Here is a 12,272-nt window from a genome sequence, read left to right on the forward strand (position 1 = left end):
CCCCCCAAAAAAAAACAGCATAGGAACCAATAGCTAGATTACTATTGGCTATTTCAGTTTGCAATAGGCAATAGCAGACAAGCTATTGCACCCACCCACTGCTGCTGTCAATCAGCAGAGGTGGACCTGAAGTTCTCCATCAGGTCCACCTCTGCTGACTGACAGCAGCAGAGGGTTGGGAAACAGCAGGGTCCTGGCAAACCTGCACCCAACGAGCCTTGATGAGGCAGTGCGGCTTTCACATATTCTGCAGAAGAAGTGTATCTAAAACCTCCGTTTTTAACCTTAGCGGTTAGACAGGTTTTGTTTGCATGCTAGCTGGTGAGTGTGCTGGGAAACATTTTGCTGTTGTACCGTTTAAAGCCCTTTCATGTGCACCTTGCTTTAAAGCTGGTTATGAATTGATGAGTGTGTTTGCCATTTGTTTTGCTTGTTTGATTCCAAATGAGGGACATTAGGGAGGTATGCAATAAGCCTTGAAGAAAATACATTGTACCTCTGGGTATGAAGGAACATGTGCTTCACTTCTCTTCCTCTCATGTCACAGCATGGGTTCTTGGTGATTGGCCCAGCACTGTCACATGGGGGTGGGGGGTACATTACTAAACCCTGGTAAGCTCCAACTAGAAGTATTTGAAGCTTGCACAAGGATTTCTTCTTTCCTTGCAGTGGGTAAATGCAGCAGGAGGGAAAATGAAAGGAAGGTGAGTATGTGCAGCTGGGGAGGGGGCATTAAAGTGAGCCTGTCGCTTTGCCCCATGCGAAGAAATGTGATAGGATCTGCTGACTTGGTTTGAAGGAACAGATTCTGGGGCTACATTTTAATAATACAAAATGGAGCTTGTTTTCAAAATGAATACTCCTTGCTGTACATTTTAACATTTCAGGAATGTTGTCAAACAGTTTATAGAGTTATTGAAAGTAATAGGTACTGTCTCTAACAACTGTAGTGTATATACAGGCAAACCTATTTGGATCTTGAAGTATAACAGATTGATTTGTCTTGGGTTCTGATTATGCTGCCAGCATGAAAACAATCTTCTAGACCAGACATGCCAAATAATGCAATCTGTACCCACCTGCTGTAGAATCTCTGGGAGAAAAGTCAGATTTACTAGTCTATTGGAACTTTGTATAACTAATGGTAGAACATCTGCTGTAAACCAGTCTTGTAGGATTGGCCTAGTCGATAAAGTCACTAAGAAAATAAAAGATGGCAGTTTATCGATTACTTCGCTCAATGCTTTTAGCACATGGCTGGACATGGATTTCATTTGGGCCAGGTGCTTCATCTATCTTAATTTTGTTTTGGCATGACTCCACCTCTTCCTGTGTTAAGCTCATACTATTGAATAGGGGGATATTGGTTATCTCTCACCACATATTATTGGCCACTTTTTTTGAGAAGATGAAAAAAAAGAGAGTTTAATGTTAATTGTGCCTTCTAAAATATGTTTCCCACAGTATCTATTGGAGGTCCTATATTATTGGACTTCTTCCACTTAAATCTGGGTTTCTTAAGTGGAGGTATCAAACCCCTTGGGGTTATGGGAACCAAATGATAGGTGTGTGGAATTTGGAATTGAAAACAAACTGAAACCGGATTGTCTTCATTATTGAACCTAACATTAAAGTGCAGAAGTCAACTTAATGTGTCAGAGCAGATGGGAGTAACATTGTGAGTAATTGTACATCCATTCCATGTTTTTAATCTGTGACATACACAATCTGAGCCTCACCCTGCACAGAGCTTTTCCAGCTCGTGGGACAACAATCTAAGCACCAGCTAAGAGAGTGACTGACTGTCACTGGTGCAGATCAATTGAGCAGTTAACCCTTCACACACATACACACCGTAGCCACCACTCCACACGTTTTAACGACAACACACAGAAGGGAATTTATCAAAACTAGAGCAGACAAAATCTGGAGCAGCTGTGTATGGCAACCAATCGGCTTCTATCTTTCAATTTCAAATCTTAACTGAACAAAATGAAGAGAGAAGCTGATTGGTTGTCATGCACAGCTCCTCCAGATTTTGTCTGCTCCAGTTCTGATAAATCCCACCCACACTGTTCACAGCATCTGCTGTTGCAATTCTGACTATTTAAAAATGTCAAAATCACTTGCTGCCACGCCTAGACAGGAATGTATCAGATTTACATAGGATACAATATGGTAGCGTCTTCATGAAGGCAGATTTCTTATTTTCTAGTTAGAGAAGTCAAAGATTCAGTTTTTTTAATAAAAAAGAAAAGACAACTGAAGAAAAACGGTGCAAGAAATATTTACAGAAAGGCTATTACATAACAGACATAAGCAACAATAAAATGAAAAGGTTTAAAAATGAAAAAATAACACATGGAGTCCATATGGTCTTCAGTACAGTGTAGAGCCCTGTCTGATGTTGCAAGAGTCACTGGCCCTTAAAAATGACTCTAAGAGGTGTATTTATAACCAATTCTTCCTATCTGTTCACCCTGCACAACTCCATTAATGTCGGTAATGTGTGAATGGAGCCTAAAATGAAAATTCATAGTATATTTTCTTTCCAATTTGAATGTACTATATGTAAAATACCGCATTCTGTCCACTAGATGAAGCTGAGGAGCATAGGCAAGAAGTCTTTGTTTCCTGTGCTCCTCAACTCCATTTAGTGGACATAATGTGGTATTACATTCTGACATTATAAATTACATTGGCCTTTATATAGAAAATATACTAAGAAAGTTTGTTTTGTGCATCCATTCACACAGAACGAACATTTAGAGAGATTCACAAGGTGGATGGCTCTGCAAATTGTTTATAAATAGACCCCTTAGCTTTTATAAATAATTCAGATGGTAAAAGGAATCCTCCCAGCTGCTTGTGCAGCAGATTTTTTTTTTGTCCCTGGAGAGGGTGTTGCAGAACTGCACCAGCCAGTTAAATGGTTTTGAGCAGTTTGTTGTAGGTGTGTTGGAGTGTTTTATAATGCACAGCCAACACACTCTTAATGTCCACAATTTTACTTGGCACAGTTATATTTCCATAAGATAAGGTTTCACAATCCATAAACCAGCATAATGAAAGCAGAATAATCAGCAGAATGATATTATGTTTTGTTGGATGACAAATATGGCAGGTTTATGATGTGCCTTTCTCCCAGGGGGGTCTAAAGTGTTGGTGTCTGGGTTCTATCTTCCTCTACATTAGTGTTACCACCTTTTTAGGAAGGTAACTCCATTACAGAAGGAGTTATGGAATATGTATATAGAGTTTGACCATGGGGAGTTCAGCTATAGGTCAGTACTGTAGCCTTACAGATGTGTAGTCCTAAAACCGCATACCAGACTATTTATAAGGTGTTCATTTACAGAACCGCGTCATTCGAATTCCTGGTCTAGGTAAGGTATATGATGCCCTCCTATTCCTTGTGAGTGGCCTGTTTTATGTCAAATGTTCTGTCTTGCTTGACGGCTTAGTATAGGCAAGAAACTTCAATCTGACCATCTTGTCTGCAACTTTTGAATTTTGAAACAAATGAGGATGGCATTGTGTTCAGTACAACTTCTCCTTTCTCTCCACACAGTTTGGAATTCCTCAGACCTCAGTAATATTACAGATCGCCCAAAATCACAGTAGTTGTAGCTAGCTTGTGTGTTTCTGATTTGACTTTTGTATATAAATATGATAAAAACCTTATGATATTCTTTCAGCTGCTGCTGTTCCTAGCTGTCCATGGGCAAAAATAAAACCAAGCTATTGACATCGCCTGAAAACATTCTTATACCTAATAGGACTGGTTTGGATGATAATGTTGACAGTCTAGCAAAGAGAGTATAAAGACCTATAGGGCAATCCATTGGGGGCCCTAATGTCATTGTAATGGCGGTGCCAGCTCGATCACTGTGCTGCTGGCACACAGTGAGCCCACTTCCAGCATACAACAGCAGAAGCATATATAAGACCTCCTTTGTGCCACTAAATAGATGTGTGAGTTGGTTTGCAAGGTGTTCATGTTAAGAGGGGGTAAGAGGACTGTTCTCAATAATCTGGAGTTTCACTTTAACTTATCTCTCCCAAGCACCTTCCTTTTGCCTTCCTTCGCTCTGTTCAGCCATTACGAGAAAAGGAGAGCCTTATATAAGCTACCAAATGTCACCAGAGACACCGAGCTATAGAACTCCCTGTGTGATTAGCCCAACACTGTCACCTATAGTTACTGACAGGGCTATGGACTCCCCGTGTGATTAGCCCAACGCTGTCTCATAGAGTTACTGACACAGGGCTATGGACTCCCTGTGTGCTTTACAGGGATCTCAAGTCTCCCTGATGTTCAGGGAGTCTCCCTCTATAAGATAGCGGCTCCCTGACGTCCGCGAGAGAGGCATTTTCTCCCTGAAAGGTTTACTCTGAGTAAACCTTTCCGGTAAGATATCAGTGGGTAAAGTTTCAGAGTGAGGCTTGCCTCCTGGAGGACGGTCATGTGATCTCTAGAGTAGCCTCAGAACCAGGCTTGGCTCTCAGAAGGAAGAAGCTACTTGCTGCACAGAGAGGGTGGACATAGACTACGATTTGGAGCAGGTACAGGCACTGCTGCAGGGTTGAGAGAGTGCTGTTAACCCTTTGTGGATAATATATCAATTATATGTCCTGGTTGTCTAGTTATAGAGAACATTTATTTTATTTGCTGCCCATAGCAACTAGGTAACTCTGTATCAGAGACTTTACTCCTGTTACGGGAACCTCCCTGAAATAAGGTTTTGCAGGTTGGGATGTCTGGCTTTATAGGGGTTTTTATGCTTTAGAGGGGTTTTTTTTGCCTTCCTCTGGATCAACAGGGGGTACCTGTGGGCATAGCATTCTCTTTAGGCTTTTCTTCTCTTTTTTTTTTTTTTGTCTCCATTTCTTTTTTTCAACCTGACTAACTATGTGTGATTAGCCCAACACTGTATCATAGAGTTACTGACACAGGGCTATGGACTCCCTATGTGATTAGCCCAACACTGTCTTACAGAATTACTGACACCCCCAGGAATACCATGTTTTTACTTTGAATCCCAGTAATGAATGGAGCAACTGGGTCGCTAATGAAAAAAAGGTGCTGCTGGGGAGGGAAAGGGGGATCAAACCCAATCTGTTACTTTTCTATTAGGCTGGTGTGCTTCTTTATCATCCTCGATGCAGCCGATCTATGGAAACCAAGCAGTTAAATGGGGCTGCTCCTTCCAGCCCTCTGCCTTTTGCTGCTATAACAATGTGATTAGAGAGCTGCAGTGACATCATCGGCCTCTCTCCAGCCAGGATAAGAAGGAGGAAGTCTAACTCCGAGCCTGCAGTGGGACCTCTAGTGTTTTTCTAACTCGGAGCCCTGGCAAAGTTCCTGTACAGTGCAAACACACACAGAGCTCCCATTGTTTCCTACAGTTCACCAGCCCACTGATCCTAATATGGAATTCAGCAGGAAACCCATGATTTCCTGACACTGAGCAAGCCCAAGAAAGAAAGATTTAAAAAAAAAAAAAAAATCCTTTCAGAAGAAAAAAAAAAAAGCCTTGTGCTCTCCCTTCCATAGTAGATGCTGGAGACAAGTGGAGGCTGGGGGTGGATGAGCAGCAAGCTCTGATTTCTGTGGTCAGCCTACTGCAGGGACAAGTGACGTCCAAACGTTTAATCCCCCCGCTGCGATGCACAAACACTGAGCGCCCTGTGTGTGTGTGCCAGAATAAGGAAAAGTCTGCGAACTGTGGACATGAGGGGTCTCGGCATCTGCCTGGAAAATGCAGCACGATCCAGCGAAGTATGATCGTTAGAGGATATTGCAACAGAATGTGCAGTATATAATGATTTCCTGATCTGCAGTCTCTCAAGGGGGGCATTAGGAAAAGAAAAGAAACTTGGATCTCCAGCGTTAAGTTTGCTTTCTCCTTCGCGGGCTCGGAGAGGCATCTGCGGCAGCCGGAGAGATGGATAGGAGAGACGAAATTGACAGCGCGGGGTCTGGCAGCACCACGAACAGCATGAAGAGGATGCTGAAGTGCGTGGTGGTCGGGGACGGGGCTGTCGGGAAGACTTGCCTAGTGATGAGTTATGCCAATGACGCCTTTCCCGAGCAGTACCTGCCTACCGTGTTCGACCACTATGCAGGTAAGTCGCTGTACTTTAAGGGAAATCTGTATTGTCATCTAGTTTTTAGATATATGCATTCGGTGGGATCAGCTCAGTTTAAATAACATCATCGATTGTGTTATTTATGTTTTAAAAACTTTGCTTTTATGTGTAATTTATAATTCTGCCATATGTACACGGGGGAAGCCATATTTGCTTACGGTGCATAAATCCTGTGCTGTCTGCTTAGTAGTGCTTTACTGCATCTCTGATCTCAGTGCAAGTCTAGAGACTGACCAAAAACTCCCCCTGTAGGCAGCTTATCCTGTAATTGTTTTCTCTCAGCAGTTTTTCAGCAAGAATGCATCATCTAAAACGCAAATTGCCGCATTGAGGAGACGCTCTGCAAATCTGTGATGCAAAATTCCAACTTTATTTTTAACTTTTTAATGTAGTAACTCTGATTCAGTAAAAATTGTAGCAAGACTTACCTCTTCTCTGGCACTGTCTGTGAACTTGCTGCTTTCAGTTCACTTCCTATGGCTGGGTTCACACCTGGGCGCGTTTTTAGCACAGTTTTTTTGGCACGTTTTTTAGTTCAGTGAAACGCGCGTTCGACGCTCGTTTTTATACCTCCCTGGCGGTATGATTTTTTTTTTTTTTCATTTTTTTCTTTACCTTTTTTTTTCGGGGGTTTTTTTTTTAAACTTTCAAACTTCCCGCCGGTTCTGCCCTCCTGCGACGCGGACGCTCGCAAGGGACGGAACCCGGGAAGACGGCAGCGGCCGGAGGACAGAGCGGGGATCGCGGACAAGGTAAGACCGACGCTGTATTCCAGAGTGTGGCTCGGGGTTACCGCTTTGTTAACCCCGAGCCACACTCGGCAATACAAATGGATAAGCACTGCAATCGGCCCCTATTCGCGAAAAAGAAGCTCAAGTACAAATCGCGCTGAAATACGCCCAGGTGGGAACCATGCCCATAGGGATTGATTGGATTTCACTTCATCGCACTCCTGACCATTATGAACTCGTAGTCCTCGGGTGGGTGCTGCAGCGACTGCGGATGGCACCACAGGTAATCAATAGTAGGAAAAGTAGTCACCGGCACTCCACTGTTTGCTCAACCAATCCATTTTTATTGATGACGGAAAGCGATATCACAATGAAAAGCAACGTTTCGGAACCAAATCAGTTCCTTCATCAGGCAAACCTTGATTGGTAGAGCAAATAGAGCTGCAGCTCACAATATAATGAGCTTTGGCTTATGGGAGGAGGCTAGTATATGTCCTCCCGTGACCCTTAAGAGAGCTATGACGAAAAACACTTACCCCATAGTTCTCTTTTAATGTAGGTGACATTTTGGCACTACAGTATAAATGCCATAAAAATACTGCCATCAACACATGCAAATGTATCACACAGCAATTCAGAAGATAATTTCACAAACAATGCATACCAATACATGAACATGAAGGGTCAGTAAAGCGGGTCACACACAAAACAATCCAACTGTACAATCTCATTTTGATTTCCCTACAAGTTTGCAGTGCAAGTACCTACAAATTTGTATATAAGATGAATGGGTTATTTACATCACACTATACAATTGTTGTACACAATAGAAAATTTGAAGAAGATTGCATAAAGATTGCGCAATCAGAGTAATCTGTGTGAGTGGTTTAAACCCTAAGCTGGCTTGACCAAAAACTATAATAACTGTTTACAGAAATATGAGGTACGGAGTTATCTAAGATAAAACTGATAATGGGGATGGTGGGCCGAACTCCGCTGAAGTCCTTTTTTACTCGTACAGCTCCATTGTAGCAGCAGCATGCGTTAAAATGCACTGCTGACGCATTTCACCCTTTGTCAGGCAAAGAGTTATGGCCAACTGGAGAGATTTTGCACTGTAAGCCACACAACTGCTACAAGACAGCTGGTTGAATAAAAAAACAACTTCAGTAGAGTGTGACCTGAATCTTTGAGGTGTTAGCAGTAAACAAGATAGATCTCCTAAATCAGGGGATGGGTAACTTCGTAATTACAAGTAATTACATTGCAAGGCTGACAGTTACGGGCATGACTCCCAGAGGCATGTTGGAATTTGTAGTTAAAGCACAGCTGGGGGGCTGGAGCTTTCCACCCCTGACCTAAATGCTAATCCTTTTTTCTTTTTGTTCAGTTCACATGCAAAAAACTTCTAAGATGTCTTCCTCAGGCACACAATACAGGGGTATGAAAATTCTTAGGTCTGTGCCACAACCACGTGCCAAACCTTTGGCATGTGGTTGTGGTTTGATATTTCAATGTAAAATCCCCTTTCAGATTTAAAAAAAACAGGCATTTAGGAGATGGCAGTATCCCCTCCTGAACACCTGCAAACCGCTGCTCAACCAGCTTTGATAAGCGATCCCACACGGATTGCTTTTCAGAGGGGGAGTTAAATCCACCATTCGCATGAAGGTGTTCTATTGGAAAAATTATTGATGTGTCATTCCCTATGACAACTAATAAGATGTTAACTTAACAATCTAAGAATCATTTGGAATGCCAAACAACTAATGATTGGTTACTATGAACGACTGCTCGTCACTCCTCTCACCACTCAAATAAAAAGTCTTGCAAATTTTGAGTCTTTATGGGCATTGGGGTGCTATTAACAATGAATGGCATTGGGGTGCTATTAACAATGAATGGCAATGCACTGCAGCACGCATATACAGCCCGTTACTATGCATTACCGTAACACGAATTCTAACTTTCTATATGGTAACCAGTACCTGGGCAATGTAATTGGCAGCTATATAGTATGGTGACTTACAATTAGACAATAGAAAGGGTTCAGTAAATAATATTTAAGACTTTAAATCCACATTATTTATTGGCACCCTTTCCACTTCTTTAATAGCATGTGTTGTGGTCAGGGCAGCCATCAGAAATTTTGGGGCCCCTTACACAGCTTTAGGCCGGGCGCCGCCTCCACACAGAGCCAGTCACACTGTTATTATTATACAGTAACTAATCGACTTAGTCGATTAGTTGTTGCAGCCCCAGTTACATCAGTCTCTGTACATAGGAGCTTACACTCTAATGTCCCCCTCAGTCACACACTATTATTATACATGTATATAGCTCTGACCTATACCGCAGTGCTGTACAGAACACTGAGCCATTCACATCAGTCTCTGCACAGAGGAGCCTACACTCTAATGTCCCCCGCACAGTCACATCAGTCTCTGTACAGAGGAGCTTACACTCTAATGCACAATGGCACCAGCTGTAGGGGGACTACAAATCCCAGCAATACATTTATACAGCAATGCAGAACAGTATATGAATTTGACTCTGGGCTTAGTGACCCGCTGAAAGCAGGACCCACCTGAGAACCTGCAGAGCCCACCATTGATGCTGCACAGCCCATCTGATACTCTCTATGGTGGGCTCTGCAGGGGTCTCAGGTGGGCTGGTGACCTGGCCTCCTCTGCCATTTGACTGGCTGGTCCAAGAACCGAAGAGCAGCGGCAACGATGGGGCCCCAGCCTGCTCCGACGCTGCTGGATCGGCAATGCAGGGTCCCGGCGCTGCTAGGGCCAAGCCTTCCTTTTTACGGCGCTGCGGGGGCCCGGTCGCCTCCTCGCCGGTCCCGGGCAGGCCCCCCATGAGTATCGGCCATACCCCCCTTGATGGCAGCCCTGGTTGTGGTATGAAGGCACCCTAAAGGATGCTTACCAGAGGCTGCTCGAAAACCTCTTTCATTGACGTTACCAGACAACAAGTTGTCTGCACATTGATAAATGTATCTCCCTACGGCCCAAATTGACATGTCAGTTATCATTTCTCATAAGCTTTTAAAACATTTGCACATGGCGGCAGGAATGGTGCTGATTGTTCTCATACGACATGAGTTATAATTTAGGGATCTATGCTATTTATGGAATTGGCTGGCGGTATATTTATGGCATATTTAGTGAATGATCTGGGAACAAAAGTCATATTTAGAGAATGTTCAATTGCCTGCCTGCTGTGTTGATATCTGTGTTGTTTTCCCTTCATTTCCCTTCATTAAATACTAATTACATAATGGCAATCATAAAAAATAATTGGTACCTTAATGCATTACCAGCAAATAGAGATTTGAAAACTTTTTACTTTGTCATGGATAAGGCATGGAAGAGCAAGAGCCTGTCCAGGTTTTTGTTGCTCTTCTTTTGTATGACTCCTGTTCAAAATTCTTTAAGATTTACTGAAAAGCATATTAAAACCAAGACTAAAGAAGGAACAAGAAAAGGTGTCTATTAACACTATCATGTATTAGAACAGAAAATAGAATGGATTACATCCCGCACACAGGTGCTCATCTTTATATGTGGTGATCACAACTATTGTAAGTTTTTAGCTTTTGCGTGTTTGAGAATAATGCTGCTTTCACACTTTCCATACACTGTCTCCGGGTCTACAAGTTTCCCATGTACCCTCTCTAGTTCTTATGAAACTAGTCACTGGCTACAGAAGGAAATGGTGGTGTTGTGGTTGAACATCAAGAGCAGGACTGTTCTAATAGATGGGTTGGGAACAGAGGCTGATGAAAGAAAAGCTGAGTGCTCTATAATTATATATATATATATATTTTGAAAGCCAATGTCTTTCAAGGTTCGTATACTTTTTTCCCTTAGGGTGATGAGAGGAGCAGAATTCTCTAAACACGTTAATTAAGTATACTACTAGTTGTGACTGAGCCACAACTCAGGTTGCACTGTTTATGCTTGATGTGAGGAACGTATTTTTAATTCTCTTATTCTCTATTTCAATATATGGCTTTTGGTAGCCATTTTAAGAGGACATGACTTCTGTTCCACTGGACATAATTATAAGGATGGCTAATGGCTATATCAAAGTGAACCTGGCACTAGGAAAGCTTTAAATGGGTAATTGGTTTCACATGGTTTTGGAGCTGGGTCAGAAAGTGGAGCCGCTGTCCTCCTGTCAGTTTCAGGACGGCAGGGGCTCCTCCGCCGTCCATTTTTTTTCAGATCCCCGCTGCCTCAGCCCATACAAGCGGGGGAGTGCAGCAGGGATCTGGGCCCCCCCAGTGCCATGGGCCCCATAGCGACCGCATCGGTCGCTATGGTGATAGTCCCGCCACTGTTCCCCACGCACCCCCCAAGCCTTAGAAGAAAGGATCTCACAGATGTGTGAGCTGGTAAATATAAAACTTTGGGGTAGCGCTTGAGAGGTAACTTTATGAAATAATGATAAAAAAATTGCTATATGGTAATCTTAAAAAGTTGACTTTTCACGTTACCTTCTCTTCCCGAGTCTTTCCATAATTCTCCGCCTAAGCACACAAAGTCCTCGCTGTCAGGACTCAGTAATTTGTCTAAGAAGTGCAGAAACAGCTTCTCTGTCAGATAAAGCAATGAGCTGTGGAAAGGTTTGCAGGAGCATAAGCCAATCTCAGACATCAGGAAACTAAATGAGCATACTGCTGTGTGCTATCCAGATTTGGAGTGCACATAAATGTTTTATAATAAATGAAGGCATGTGAAAGCATATCTAGGTTAAAGCTCAACTGCAGACAAAACACATGTTTTAGCTTTTAATGCAGTAAGAAAGGGATAGAACCCTTGTCTGATTATTTGTGGTCTGTGTCCCTATTGATGATGCTTCCTTTCCAATTGCTTTTGGAAATATATCTAGTGAGCACGCAGACTGCAACTAACACTTTTTTTCTGTAAAATGTGGAGTTTCTGTAAGGATTTATCACCCTTCTGCTGAATTAGTCACACAGGAAGTGAGGTGAAATAAAAAACTGCAATAACAACTTGACAATAGTGCTTACTCCCACTCTGCCCCCCATCACCACCACCAAAATAGCCTTGTTGGGGTGGGCTTAAAGAACTTCACTTGTAGTCCCCCCCAATGTAAAGGAAAAACAATTTCAAACGCTACACTCGCCACACTCCAGCATTGCACCCCTCCATTGTCCTCCACTCAATTCTGGGTTGAATGACGACATGGGGGTTCATCGTCATGTTGTCCTGGGCGGTTAGTACCCATTACATGAGCACCCATCAGTGCTGCAGTAAGGATAGCCATGCATGATGAGATGATGAGGCCAAGTATGAAAACTTGGACCCAGTCAGGGGTAAGCAGGACGTGTTTACTTATGGGTTTTGGGGC

General features: G+C 42.9%; 1 protein-coding gene across 1 annotated transcript in view; it reads left to right on the forward strand.

Annotated features, from left to right (window-relative positions):
- The first annotated feature begins 5,479 nt into the window (after positions 1-5,479).
- RHOJ (ras homolog family member J) overlaps positions 5,480-12,272 on the forward strand; it is a 54,129-nt gene continuing 47,336 nt past the window's right edge. The window contains exon 1 of the mRNA XM_018556140.1: positions 5,480-6,129. Within this exon, the coding sequence (XP_018411642.1) occupies positions 5,949-6,129 (181 nt within the window). The 5' untranslated portion in view covers positions 5,480-5,948. The remainder of the gene's footprint in view (positions 6,130-12,272) is intronic.

The sequence above is a fragment of the Nanorana parkeri genome, unplaced genomic scaffold, assembly GCF_000935625.1.
Source record: "Nanorana parkeri isolate BGI_ZX_2015 unplaced genomic scaffold, ASM93562v1 scaffold12, whole genome shotgun sequence".
In the NCBI taxonomy this organism is placed as follows: Eukaryota; Metazoa; Chordata; class Amphibia; order Anura; family Dicroglossidae; genus Nanorana; species Nanorana parkeri.